This window comes from Dipodomys ordii, unplaced genomic scaffold (assembly GCF_000151885.1).
Source record: "Dipodomys ordii isolate 6190 unplaced genomic scaffold, Dord_2.0 Scaffold10, whole genome shotgun sequence".
In the NCBI taxonomy this organism is placed as follows: domain Eukaryota; kingdom Metazoa; phylum Chordata; class Mammalia; order Rodentia; family Heteromyidae; genus Dipodomys; species Dipodomys ordii.
In genome coordinates this window covers 19,635,012-19,649,459 of record NW_012267226.1, presented here as the reverse complement: position 1 = coordinate 19,649,459, position 14,448 = coordinate 19,635,012, and the positions used below count along the sequence as shown (strand labels likewise).

General features: G+C 55.1%; 1 protein-coding gene across 1 annotated transcript in view; it reads left to right on the top strand.

Annotated features, from left to right (window-relative positions):
* Positions 1-14,448, top strand: part of Dscaml1 (Down syndrome cell adhesion molecule like 1) — a 244,295-nt gene that overhangs the window by 222,047 nt on the left and 7,800 nt on the right. Inside the window, exons 21-33 of the mRNA XM_013009493.1 lie at positions 4,487-4,640; positions 6,009-6,126; positions 6,387-6,550; positions 6,747-6,845; positions 7,307-7,495; positions 7,913-8,200; positions 9,716-9,871; positions 11,348-11,378; positions 11,546-11,664; positions 11,930-12,082; positions 12,572-12,766; positions 13,139-13,450; positions 14,182-14,444. Of these exons, the coding sequence (XP_012864947.1) occupies positions 4,487-4,640; positions 6,009-6,126; positions 6,387-6,550; positions 6,747-6,845; positions 7,307-7,495; positions 7,913-8,200; positions 9,716-9,871; positions 11,348-11,378; positions 11,546-11,664; positions 11,930-12,082; positions 12,572-12,766; positions 13,139-13,450; positions 14,182-14,444 (2,241 nt within the window). The remainder of the gene's footprint in view (positions 1-4,486; positions 4,641-6,008; positions 6,127-6,386; positions 6,551-6,746; positions 6,846-7,306; positions 7,496-7,912; positions 8,201-9,715; positions 9,872-11,347; positions 11,379-11,545; positions 11,665-11,929; positions 12,083-12,571; positions 12,767-13,138; positions 13,451-14,181; positions 14,445-14,448) is intronic.

Genomic DNA, 14,448 nt, shown 5'->3' with positions numbered 1-14,448 from the left:
AGCTCAGGGACAGCATCCAGGCCCAGAGTTCAAGCCCTACGACTGACAAAAAAAAAAGCAGAGGGTGGTTGGGTACAAAAGTGCCTCACTCTTGTAACCCTAGCCACTTGGGAGATCTGAGGATCGCAGTTGGAAGCCAGGCTGAGTAGGAAAGTCTATGAGATTCTTATCTCCAATTAACCACCGGCAAAATCTGGAAGTGGAGCTGTGTCCGATTATTACCTTTGAGAAAGAAAGAAAAAAGAGCTCAGGGACAGCACCCAGGCCCTGAGTTCAAGCCCCAGAACCAACACCAGAAAAAAATAAGTAAAGCAAAGTGGGGATTGGGGGGAGTTTCCCTGCTTCAAAAGGGGAAGCCACACTGCCAGTGGCCTCACTCCCTTTCCTCAGGCCCCACCACTGCCCTGTCGAGCCTCAGACTGGGACCCAAGGCTTCAACAATGGACCTCTGGGGAGCATTTAAGAGCCAAGCTAGAGCAAGGACCTTTGCTTTGGCCATTCTGTGTCCTGGGCATGTAAGAATCCTCTCTCCCCAGCAGAGATTTCCCGTGGGGTGGCGTCACACAAGGTTACCATAGTGAGATGAGGAATCTAGTTTCAGCTGGATGGGAAGACTGGGAACAGGGCTGAGGAGTCGGCTGAGTATAATGAGGAACCCTGGGACCCAGCCACCATGTGTGACAATGCTTTGCAGTTCCACCCTGTGTCAGAAACCCATGTGTAAGAGGCGGCTGGAGCAGGTGTTAGGGATGAGCATGGGTGACAGTATAGAACTCTGGGTGTGGTCTGGGGTTAGACACTGATGCCAGCAAGGTTGAGTGTGCACTGTATGCACACACTGGTGTGTGTACATGCTGGCGGGAGGGTAGGAATGTGCATGCACGGCTTCCTCAGGAAGTGCGTCTGTGGGGAGGGGAGGGGACACCTGAGCTGCGTGGAGTCCAGGTCAAAACTTTACCAAACATTTTAGTACATATGCTCTTTTCCCTCTGATCATAAAAACAATTACAGAAATAAATCCAAGTATAGAAAATTCTAAAACACAGAGAACGAAGAGGAACATAAAAATGACTTGTACAGTCTAATTGTAGTCTTTGATCCATATATATTTTTGGGTTTGGGGTTCGTTGGTGGGGGTTGTGGTTGACATTTTACAAAATTTAAATGTTTTATATAATCTGCATTCCTCGCGTAATTTAGGTAGGCCATGCCATCAGATATTCTGTTAAAACATACTTTTTGTTGGCAGTACTACGCAGGCACTCTACCACCTGGGCCACACCTCTGCCCCTTGCCTTTATTTTTAAGATAGTGTCTTGGTTATTTTGCCCAGGCTGGCCTAGGACCATGATCCTTCTGTGTATGTCTTCCATGTAGTTGAGATTATGGGTACATACCACTACACCAAGATTATATGTTGAGATGAAATCTCACTTTTTTGCCTAGTCTGGCCCTAAACTATGATCCTTCTCATCTCTGTCTCCTAAGAGCTTACAGATGTGAACCACTGCACCCAGCTAGAACACCATCTCCAACAGCCATCTCTACATGATCCATTTTAAAAATATCATCATAGTCTATATTTAAGTATATTTCAGTTTCGCCCTCATCAGTAATGCTTCATTGACTAGTCTTTACAAAAGTGATATCGTCATATTTCCATAGGTATTTTCTAGTAGTTCCTGGATCACAGCATGAATGTTTTAAAGGTTCTATGTAGACATTTATCAATTGACTTTCAGTAAGTTTACTCTAATTTATGTTTCCACAAGAACACAGATACTTGTGGTATGACATAGACCATCACATTGTCCTGTTCATCCATACTGATTCTAAGTGTGCTTTTGTTTGGTTTTCATTTGGTCAGTTGGCTTTTTTCTTTTTTTTTTTGGGTCCGGTCGTGGGGCCTGAACTCTGGGCCTAGGCGCTGTCCCTCAGCTCTTCAGCTCAAGGCTAGCGCTCTACCACTTGAGCCACAGCGCCACTTCCGGCTTTTTTCTTTTTGCTTATGTGGTGCTGAGGAGTCGAACTCAGGACCTCATGCATGCAAGGCAAGCGCTCTACCACTGAGCCACCTTCCCAGCCCCCAGTTGGCTTTTTTCTTAAGTGTCTGATTCTAAATTACCTTTCTCTGCTTATTCATTAAGTTGGTTATTTTATACGCTGATTCACTATATTTTTCTACTTTGGATAATTGTCAGTGTGTGCCCTTAATCCATTGTTTGTTATTTTGATTGCTTATGCTTTTTCTTATTAATTTATAAGTGCTTTTTACATATGAAGAATAGCCGTTTTCTAGCATATGAATTAAAAGTATTTGGGCAGCTTATTGCTTGCCTTCCTGCTCCCAATACAACATAGCATTTTTTCTCAAAGGATCTGGATTGATCATTTACACTTGCCTTTATTTTTATGACTAGAAAGACATGGAAATATTTACCTATCGTTTCTTCTTTCATAATTTGCCTTTTCCTTTTATGCCTTTGATCCACTGGGACTTAATTAGTGGGAAGTGATTTCAAGAGATGAAAGAGAAGGTACCAGGATCTGGGTCAGATGCTGACGTTGTCAAGGGGACAGCAAATGTCCCTGTCCCGTGCCAGTACCAGGGTTCACTTACTCCAGAACACACCAGCACACAAGCTTTCTTCACACATGCAGGAACAGGCTGCCTGCATGCACGTGCATGCATACACACACACACACACCCCGCTCTATCCTCACTGATGACAAGCCCAGAGAACGTCTTCTGGCTACAAAGAGCATACACCAGTGCCTCCCGCTGCCCCACAGTCACACACAGGGCTGGCGAAGCTGCTTTGCATCCCAGCTCGCAGAAGAGAACACTGAGACCCAAAAGCAGAGGCGACACTGGAGGCCACACTCACAGGCCACACAGAGCCGCTGCACCTGCCAGACCTCATGCCCAGATGGGAACTATGCACTAGACACACACAGCAGCCCCGAGGCTGTGGCTTGAAAGGGTTTCCTAACTCAAGATGGCCCTGTCCCCAGCAGGCCTTGGATTTGGGGGCTAGGCCTGCCCCCTTGTGGGGGAGGCAGGAGGGAAAGTCTGCCTGGGTGGGGGGAAGAGGGGTCTGGGAGGAGCCTGTGCCTGCTCCCTAATATTTCCCTGCAGATGGCCTGAGGCCAAAAGTGATGTTTTCTTCTCTTGTTACAAATGAGCTGACTTCTCTGTCCTCCCCCCGGCCCCCACTCCCACATGCGGGCCTCAAAGAATGTCCCTCTGTGACCCCATCTCTTGCCTGGAGGCCTGTCCGTCCGCACGTGCACGCATCTCCACGGCCCGCTGCATGTGGACATGTGTGCAAGATCCTGTTGCTACAGAGATAACTAATTATTAGCTCCCTCTGGCCTCAGGGCCCCCATCTGTTCCCCCCTCTCCTTGGACTTCCGCTGCCCTGATTTCAAAGAGACCCTGGTGCTCTCCTCCCCTCCCTTCCCCACAGCTTGCCAAAAAAATAAAATAAAATGAGAGTCAGCCCCATCCAGCCTGTGCCAAGGAAGAGGCTGACAGGAGGGCTGCAAACTCGCGCTTATCAAAAGCTCCTTCTCAAATTCATTTCAATATCTGAGCCTCTGGTTTCCAAGGCAACATAATCTTTTCATCAAAGCAACTGGTAAAAAACCACTGGGATCTGATATTGTTTTGTTGGCAACTTGTCAAAACTGTCATTTGGTTAAAAAAAAAATTTTATAGATTTATGTAACCTACAAATATATATGGTGATCTATACCGCTAATAATCATTAATAAAGTGCTGCCCAGTAAAACTCACACAGTTCCCTCACCCACCCCTGCTTCCCACAGGAGGAAGGAAGGAAGACAGGAAGGAAGGAAGGAAGGAAGGAAGGGAGGGAGGAAGGAAGGAAGGCAGGAAGGAAGGAAGGGAGGGAGGGAGGGAAGAAGGGAGGGAAAGAGGAAGGGAAGGAGGGAGGAAGGAAGGAAGGGAGGGAGGGAGGGAGGGAGGGAGGGATGGAAGGAGGGAGGCAAGGAGGGAGGGAGGGTCTATAATTAGACAGCAGACTGACTAAGAAAGGGGACAGGCCGGGGGAGCTGACTATGCCCCTGAAGGCAAAGGCAATAGTTGAGCTTCTCAGCTTTTCCCCTGGTTTGGGGACCCTTTGTCCCCCATTCTCCATTCTGTGTCCCTCATTGCGCACGCAAGACACTGCACTCCTTGACGTGACGCTACAGTTGCCAGAGCCTGGATCCCTCAGAGAGGTAAACTGAGGCTGGCCTCTGCCACACCACAGGCAGGACAGCTCTATTTGCTCCCAGACACTGAGGCCGGCACAAAGTGTCCACTATGGCTTCAAAACTTGGAAAGGCCACAGTGGACAGCACCCCGCCTCCCGCCCATGCCATGCCCTCCTCCCAGCCCTGGGCGCTGCACACGGGGCAGGCTGGAGGCCTCGGGAGGCCTGGCCTCTGCCTCTTAGTTGGGCTTTGTGCTGTCTTGCAGGCTCCCAGCGAGTATGAGACCAGCCCAGAGCAGCTCTTCTACCGGATCGCCCACCTGAACCGCGGGCAGCAGTACCTGCTCTGGGTGGCCGCCGTCACCTCAGCCGGCCGGGGCAACAGCAGCGAGAAGGTCACCATCGAGCCTGCCGGCAAAGGTAAGGAGACTAGAGCTGGGGCAGGTGGACAGACGCTTCCAGATGCTCTTGTCCAGAGCTCTGTGCCCTACGCAGCACCTGTGCGCGGCTGGCAGCGCTGGGCCCTCGTCCCCTCCCCTCCTCCCACACCCACCCAGCCAGGCCTCTGCTGCCCGCTGACTCCAGCAATCCCTTGCCTGTTCCTGCACCCGCTCCTGCCAGCTAGAAAGGGGGTGTCACCCTGTCTCCCCACCCAAAGCCACGCTCTGCCGCAGTGCTCAGCTTCTGCACACGTCACACGCACACTTCTGGGCACGCCGCTCCCTCGGCCATCAGCTGGCTCTGGCGGGAAACAAGGCCTTTCAGAGGCGGACCCCATCACCTCTGACCTGCACGCCCGTGCACCCCACCTGTCACAAGATGACAGCTCTGCAGCCCCAAGCAGCAGTGGGCCAGCTCTTCTGCCTCCAAGCCAGGGCCTCTTTCCACCAGCCTCCGCACCCCCTTCCACCCCTTCTTGGGGCTCCTCTCCTGGGAGGAAGGGGGGAGAAGGGTCCTGGAGCCCGCATTCCTCCCCAGATGGCTGCCACTGGCCCCGAGAGCAGGGGACAGCAGGGGACTGGGGACCTGGGCTCTTGACAAAAGTCTGGGCCCACCCCATAGGTATTAACTCCAACACATTCCTACAGGGCATTGTCCTTCCAGGAACGCATGTGCACGCTACCCTGCACACACACACACACACACACACACACACACACACACACACACACACACACTGAGAGCAGCCATATACATACATTTCTTGATTTTTTTTTTTTTTGGTTGGTTGTGGGGCTTGAACTCTGGGCCTGGACGCTGTCCCTGAGCTCTTCAGCTCAACGTGAGTGCTCTACCACTTGAGCTACAGCGCCACTTCCGGTTTTCTGTAGCCACTGCTTCATCTGCAGAGCCTGCTCCCTTCACCCCAGGGACACTCCTGGTCTCCTTCATCCTGCTTGAGGATGACCCCAGGGTGGTATAGCTCCTGGTGGTCTGCCTGCCCTCGTGACTCCCAAAGCAGACAGTGTCCAGTCCCTGCTTCTGTCCTGCGCCCCAGACCCGCCCATGGGTCAGGGTCCTCGGCCTCCCCTGCCCCACGAGCCCTCCTCTTGCAAGGGCGCTGTCCCCACTGAGATGCCCCAAGTCCTGCAAGTCATCTCACCTCCCCCATCTCTTCCAAATCAGTCTCCAGGTTCTTGTCCAGAGCCCCTTGAGCCTGCAGCCCGCCACTGGTCATCTGTGTCCCTCAGATCCACCCCCACTGTGGCTTGGATGAGAAATCTAAAGAAAGCAAGCCAGGGTGTTAAAAGGTATACGCGGGGTGGCTCTTGTCCTCTCTTCCCGCAGCTCCAGCAAAGATCATCTCCTTCGGAGGCACCGTGACCACGCCCTGGATGAGAGATGTCCGGCTACCTTGCAATTCAGTGGGAGACCCGGCCCCCGCTGTGAAGTGGACGAAGGACAGGTGTGTGCTGGGAGCCACAGCAGAGCAGAGGGCCAATGACCACTGCTCTCGCAGCAGGCCCGCCTCCCCGCCCCTCCCCTGGCAGGAGCCCAGGGTCGCTCTTCCCTGAGCCAGTGAAGAAACCAGGGTACCCCCCAGGATGGTATCCTGGGGTAACCCCACAAGCCACCTTCTGCCCCCAGATCTATTTCTCCCACATGGAGGGAGGGAGCCAGGACGAGGGTACGTGCCATAACACATCCCACCCCCTTGCCCGGCAGTGAGGACTCGGCCATCCCGATGGCCCTGGATGGCCACCGGCTCATCCACTCCAACGGCACCTTGCTGCTGCGCGCCGTGAAGGCCGAGGACTCCGGCTACTACACCTGCACGGCCACCAACACCGGCGGCTTTGACACCATCATCGTCAATCTTCTGGTACAAGGTAAGGTCTGGGGAGGCGGGGGAGGCTCTGGAAGGGTGGCAAAAGCCCGGCCTGAGTGGGAGATGGAGGCTGGGGACAGTGGTGGGAACGGAAGAGGAGGCAGTGGGTGAGGACATGGAGGACGGGTGTGGAAGACCTGCACCCCCCATCGGGATACTTAACCCTTTGTGCTGAGGGGGTTGGCTTTCTGTCACAGTGCCCCCGGACCAGCCCCGCCTCACGGTCTCCAAAACCTCAGCTTCATCCATCACCCTGACCTGGATCCCAGGTGACAACGGAGGCAGCTCCATCCGAGGTGAGGAGGGACACCCGGGTCCCACACGGCAGGGCCCCCTCGCCCCCCGCCCCGTAACCCACAGGAAACGACCACAAGATACTCGAGCGCGTGGGAAATGTGCCCACCCCCTTGCTACTTGTCAGCGGGGTGCATCCGAAATCTGCTTTCCTCTCTGGGGTGGGGTCAGAATCTGCTTAGCCACAAGCTCCAAGAGATGCTGCAGACGCAGTTGGTCAGAGTCCCCCACCCCAACCCTCCTAAGCCTTACTGCTCTGTTTGCACACTAGAGCTAAGCTGAATGGCAGATTCACCTAGGGCGGACCTGATACCATTGCTACTTTGCATCTCATTTGCATATGCCCCTCCCAAAGACCAAAGGGCTCTGCCCCTGCCTGTGGTCTCACCCTCATGGTACCCGGGCTGTCCAGGCCGGGCCTCTGCTGCCCTGCCTGCCCGCCTGAGCCGAGCCCCTCCGGCAGGCTTCGTGCTGCAGTACTCCGAGGACAACAGCGAGGAGTGGAAGGACGTGCTCATCAGCTCCGGCGAGCGCTCCTTCAAGCTGGACAGCCTCAAGTGCGGCACGTGGTACAAGGTGAAGCTGGCCGCCAAGAACAGCGTGGGCTCCGGACGCATCAGCGAGATCATCGAGGCCAAGACCCACGGGCGGGGTGAGGCCGGCTCTGGGAAGTGGTCTCATCCCAGCGGGGAGCTGGGGGGGGTAGAGGGGGATGGGGTGGGGGGTGGCAGCCCAGGGCATGGAGGCCTGGCGGCGGGGGCTCAGCCTCCTTTCCATCACTAGAGCATAGAGATGACAGAATCATGGTCCCCAAGGAAAACTGTGCTTGCTTCCCCACCAGGGGACACAGGTGACTCCCCCTCCTCCACCTCTCCTCCCGCTCCCCCTCCCTCATCCCCCCCTGCTCATCTCTCCTCCCTACCTGTGTTAACTGCTGATCTGCCCCCCTGTCCCCGGAGTCCCCGGAGTCCCAGCTACCCCAGGGAATCCTGTCCAGCGGGGACAGTCACTCCCGGCCCTGGTGAGCTCTCTAACCTCTCTCCCCTCCCCCCCTCGGCCCCCCCCCCAGAGCCCTCCTTCAGCAAAGACCAACACCTCTTCACCCACATCAACTCCACACACGCTCGGCTTAACCTGCAGGGCTGGAACCACGGGGGCTGTCCCATCACAGCCATCCTGCTGGAGTACCGGCCCAAGGGCGGCTGGGCCTGGCAGAGCCTGCGGGCCAACAGCTCGGCAGAGGTGTTTCTCACCGAACTGCGGGAGGCCACGTGGTACGAGCTCCGCATGAGGGCTTGCAACAGCGCGGGCTGCAGCAACGAGACCGCCCAGTTCGCCACCCTGGACTACGACGGCAGTGAGTGTGGGAGGGCAGGGGGGCGGGGGGGGCAGCAGACAATAGAGACACAAGTAGAAACTGAGGCAGGAATGCAGCAGGCATGGAGCAGTCCAGTGACAGCAGGCAGGCCAGGAGACAGATGCACCGGTGACCAGTACGAGCAAGCTACCAAAGGCCGCCGGAGCACTAAGGATGGACAGGCCTTTAAGATGTAATCTTGAGCCGGGCACTGGTGGCTCACACCTGGAATCCTAGCTACTCAGGAGGCTGAGATCTGAGGATCACAGTTTAAAGCCAGCCCAGGCAGGGAGATCCATGAAACTCTTCTCTCCAATTAACCACCAGAAAACCGGAAGTGCTGCTATAGCTCAAGTAGTAGAGGGCTAGCCTTGAGCCAAAGAGCTCAGTGCCAGCACCCAGACCCTAAGTTCAAACCTTAGAACTGACAAAAAATAAAAAGATGTAATTGTTTCTCTCGGCTGCTGCGGGAGATGAGCGAGGGGGAGACAGAGATGCGGCTCGGGTCCTGCCCTCCAGAAGCTCTGCGGGCACCTATGTTAGTCAGGATGAGACAGTCTGTGCAGCTGCAACAAACAAAAGCCTGGTGGCTTAGCCCAGGGAAGACTTTGCTCTTGTTCTCATAAAGTCTTATGGAGAGTTGGCCAGCAACCACCGCTAACAAGCGGTGCCGTCTCTCACAAGGAGCCCCAAACCCTCCTCCTCCCCAAAGAGAGAGAAAAGACACCCTAGTTCTTAACCGAGTTGGCCAGGAGCTCATGCTCCTAGCTTCTTCACACTGTTGTCCAAACCTGGCTCTCATCTAGCAGCAAGGGAGTCTGGGAAGGCTGAAAACTGCCTTCGCTGAGCCTCTAGCTGACACTTGCCAAGGCGTGTGTGCGCACACACAGATATACTACAGGAGCTAGGAGAAGCCCACCGTCAGAAGCTAAATCAATGCTACCTATGTGATAAGGAAACAAAATTAAAGTAGCATGTAAGAAAGGGCCCAAACAAGGCAGGCTTTTTGTGAAAGAACGTGGAAAACAGGCCAGGATCGGGGCTTGGCCCAGGGTTCTGTGGGCAAAATCACGTAGCATTGTCTCCTGCAAGCACCCGGAGTTAGAGGATATTGTCCCTGGAGGGGCAGCAGGGAGCTAATGCAGGGGTTTTAGTTCCAGAACCCCTGCCTTGATTTCTTCCTACTGCTCTTCCCCCTCTGTTCCCCAAATCTGGGGCAGGATTTAAGGCCATTTATCCATCCTCGAGGATTAAACATTGGACCCCAACAGGCAGGTTTCCTGCCAGAGTCGGTTTCCGACTCTGAGAGACATTAGGACGTAATTCCCGAATCATATGAGGAAGTTATCTTCGTGGCTGCTTGATGAGGGCAGTGGAGAGGGCCAGAGCTCCGGGCCAGGAGGTAGAGGTCAGGGACCAGGAGCAGCGGGAAGTCAGCGGGCTGCCAAACTCCAGGGGACTGCACCAGTCCCGGCTCTTGAGGACCCCCTGATTCTCTGCTTCACCCCCATCCAGGTACCATCCCACCCATCAAGTCCGCTCAAGGGGAGGGGGATGATGTGAAGAAGCTGTTCACCATCGGCTGCCCGGTCATCCTGGCCACCCTGGGAGTGGCACTGCTCTTCATCGTGCGGAAGAAGAGGAAGGAGAAGCGGCTGAAGCGGCTCCGAGGTGAGTGAGTGAGTTTCTGGGGGAGGGCGTTGACTCCCCACCACACTGACCATCCTTCGACAGACCACAGTACCTCCTAGGCAAGAGAGACTGCCTGGATCCCCGCAGTGGAGAGTCGCCACTGAAACCTTCTGAACTATCCTCAGCTGTTCACTGTGCGCTGCCTATGCCACAGTGGTTGGTAAAAACATGCAAATGGTTTCGTCACTTTAGGACTTTGCTCAGTTCTGACCACGAGGTTTCCATGCCAGGCCAGGTGTTAAAATACTTTGAAGTGCCTACTGGTTGCTTCGTAAACGTTTGCTCACTAGTTTGGAAAACATTGAGTCTGCTGTGAAGATATTGCTAGACTTTAGAAATCAGGAACCAAAAAGAACATGTCCTTAGAGCGTTCACAATATAATTCAAAATGCCAAGAGCCCATACAGCACAAAAGAACTACTATCCAGTATTCCTTGGGATGTTCTAGAATTGAGTCTGGGAATGACCAGATGATTCATCGTGGATGGATGGGTGCTGGTGGCTGGTTGGATGCTCAAATGGCTGGATGGATTGGTATAATAAAAAGTTGGATGGATGTGTGGATGGATGGATGGATGGATGGATGGGTAGGTGGGTGGATGGATGGATGAACAATTTGGAGGCTAGGTAAATGACAATATGGATATTTATATGGTTGGATAAACATTCATTGGAATGGTGGGATAATCAGATGAACAGTTGGATGGTTGCATGGAAGACTGGCTATACAAGTGGAAGGATGGTTGGATGGATGTTGAATGTGTGATAGGATGTTGGATGGTTGGGTGAATGAATGGATGAATGCTGGGTTGGGTGGTTAAGTATATGGTTGGATAAATAGATAGGTAGTCAGATGGTCAGCTGCATGCATGCAGATCTCACAACCATGTTGCTAAGTCACAGAGCTCTTATAGATTACTGGAGCCCATTGAGTCTCCTTTCTTCCAACCTTACAATCACAATCATACTCAAGGCCCCTTTGACGTAAGCCAGGGACTCTCAGACAGACCTCTCTATGAATATTTAGGGGGCCATATCCTAAAGGAGGAAGTGAAGCCTCTGGGTGGGTGTGAGGATTTAGTCCCTCCTCTACCTCACCCTCCACCCTCCTCTTCCCAAAAGATAACTGAGGATCCCTCACCGGTGCTCAGTTCCAGGCTGTCCCCTGGGGAAGCATTTCCCATGTCCCTTCTCTTTTGGGAAAGATCTATGAGATGAAACCCTGAGGGAAAGGAAGACAGGTGTGAGCCGGATCCTGAATTGGGAACAACAGAAATCTCACCCCATGTTTGGCTGTTCAGTAGGTCCTCAGCATTTGCCTCCCACTTTAGGAGGCTCTCCCGCCTCATCCCCAATGCCTCTTCTCAGCAGCACCCCTCTGGAACTCCATGCTCACCCAACTCCCTCCCTCTCTCTCTTTTCCCTTTCCCTCTCTCTCCCTCTACTGTTTTACAGATGCAAAGAGTTTGGCAGAAATGTTGATAAGGTGAGTACACACAGCTGCTTCCTCTTTCCTATCCTACCTTGAGCCCTGCCATGGACCCAGGAGCCTCCTATAGTAAAACAGGCTCTAAGGTCCCATTGTCCAGCAGGCCCCACGCCCCATCCCACATGTCTGCTGAGCCCCCTCTCCTGCTTTCCTCCCCCTCACAGCAAGAACAACAGAAGCTTTGACACCCCCGTGAAGGGACCGCCGCAGGGCCCGCGGCTGCACATTGACATTCCCAGGGTCCAGCTGCTCATTGAGGACAAGGAGGGCATCAAGCAGCTGGGTGAGTGGCAGGTGCATGTGCTCTCGACCCGGCCCTAGCCGTGCGTTCCCAAGCCACAGCCCATGGAGGGAAGCCACCCATGCCAGGTCAGGGCCAGGCCTCAGCAGCCTTGGCACCCACCAACGCTTCTCTCCAAGGCCTTTTCTCTTTTCTGTCCATGGGTGAGAATTTGGGCAGGGAGACAGAGCCGAGGGCAGGGGAGGGACTCAGCATAGGAGAAAGAGAAATTTGGGGAGGCCTCTGGTGATGCTCGCTCTTCCTCTAGGAGATGACAAAGCCACCATCCCCGTGACGGACGCGGAGTTCAGCCAAGCCGTCAACCCACAGAGCTTCTGCACCGGAGTGTCCCTGCACCACCCCGCCCTCATCCAGAGCACTGGGCCGCTCATCGACATGTCTGACATCCGGCCGGGCACCAGTATGCATTCTCCCCAGGGAGACACGGCGGGTCTTGGCACAGCATGAGTCAGGGGTGATTAAAAACACAATTAAAAAAGGAATCAGGATGGCATGTGTTGGAAGAAAGAAAAACAGCAATCACTGGAATCAGACCCCGAAGACCTTGCTTACAGGCTCACTGGCTGTGGCTTTGGGCCTGTGGCTAACCTAGGAATTTTGAGAGCCAGCTGGGTCTGCTCGCTCTCGGGTGGACTTCAGTAGCAAACGTGGCGGTTCTGGACCCAAGGCTGGAATCCACCAAGGACAGTCAGGAGGACAGGGGAAAGGCATGGCAGGCAGGGAGGATGGGATGCTGCCCGCTGCCCCCCCCCATTTCTATTTCTGCTGTCTTACTCCTCTCTTCTGGGGTCAGTGGTGTGGTGGTCATTCCCAAGGGGACATCTGTGGCTGCTTCTGCCTCTCCCTTTGCACTAAGTACCAAGTATCTCTTTTGCTTCCCTCTACACAGACCCAGTATCCAGGAAGAATGTGAAATCGGCCCACAGCACCCGGAACCGGTACTCCAGCCAGTGGACCCTGACCAAGTGCCAGGCCTCCACGCCTGCGCGCACGCTCACCTCCGACTGGCGCACCGTGGGCTCCCAGCATGGCGTGACCGTCACCGAGAGTGACAGCTACAGTGCCAGCCTGTCCCAGGACACAGGTAGACGCAGAGCCGCTGCCTCCTTCCCACCCTCCTCTCATCCCCACCTCCCATCCTCCCTCCACCTCCCCACAAGCTCCTGAGTTTCCAGTGACAAGTCCACCAGCCATCCACTGCATGTCTAGGACAGAAACACTTGACCTCCTTGATCTGGGCTTCATTAAGGAATTGTTAAAAGGCTGTGTGTTGCAGGCAGGGGTGGAGAAGAGGCTCTGCCTTCATTATCAGCTACCTACGGGCAAGAGATGGGCATGGTGGCCTGATGGCCCCTGGGGTTAGGGACAGAGTTACGCTCAGGGTTGAGTCGATTCCCTCCTCCTCCCCGGAGCCCCCTCCCCTCCCCTTTAACCCCCTTGCCTTCCGTGCCCTCAGACAAAGGGCGGAACAGCATGGTGTCCACGGAGAGTGCCTCTTCCACCTACGAGGAGCTGGCCCGGGCCTACGAGCACGCCAAGCTGGAGGAGCAGCTGCAGCACGCCAAGTTCGAGATCACCGAGTGCTTCATCTCAGACAGTTCTTCCGACCAGATGACCACCGGCACCAACGAGAATGCCGACAGCATGACGTCCATGAGCACGCCCTCCGAGCCGGGCATCTGCCGCTTCACCGCCTCCCCGCCCAAGCCCCAGGACGCAGACCGGGGCAAGAATGTGGCCGTGCCCATCCCTCACCGGGCCAACAAAAGTGAGTGCTCAGATCGCCTTCCCCTGCAGTGCCCTGGCCGGCCAGCACCTGCACCCCTGCACCCCGCTAGACCCTGACAGCCCAGCACGCCTCCAGGCGACGAAGCTTAATTTTCTTCTTTGCAAACGTGAAATGATACTATCCGCTCCGCACTGTGGAAAGGGGTTTTTCTATTGAAATGTGATGGGCCGATGCCTAGGAAGATCTCACAGGGTGGTGGCAGATCCGTAATCCGAAGCTGTGCTAGATGAGAGGCGGCCTGGTATGGGGGCCGCTGCCCTCTGGCCTCAGCTCTGCTTGAATTTATTCCAGTGGAGCGAGGCTAGCAGCCTTGGGTGTGGTAGTGCACGCCTGTAATCCCAGCTACAAGAGAAGCAGAGGTGGGAGCAAGGGGAGGGATGGGGTCCCATGGGTGACACGGTCAGACCCCACAGGGTGAGGAGAAGCCACTGGGAAGCCCTTACCTTTAGAAGCAGGGAACTTCCCGTCACTCCAAGTCTCCCGACCTCTGGTGACTGTGGAGCAGCCATATTACTGAGCCACGACTTGAGTGCCAGCCATTGCTGCCACACCTTGTACCCCACGCTTCATACAGGCCTGGAGGAACGTGGGATCATTCCCCTGTCCCTGGTAGGGAAACTGAGGCTCAGAGAGGCGAAGCGTCTGGTGTGGGGGGAAGGAGGGAGGTCCCAAGCCTCTGTCTCTGACCCGCGCTGCCCCTGTGATTACAGGTGACTACTGCAACCTGCCCCTGTATGCCAAGTCGGAGGCCTTCTTCAGAAAGGCAGACGGCAGAGAGCCCTGCCCGGTGGTCCCGCCCCGAGAGGCCTCCATCAGGAACCTGGCTCGAACCTACCACCCCCAGGCCCGCCACCTGACTCTAGACCCTGCCAGCAAGCCCTTGGGCCTCCCCCACCCAGGCGCCCCTGCTGCGGCCACCACAGCCACCTTACCTCAGAGGACTCTGGCCATGCCGGCGCCCCCGGCGGGCACGGCGC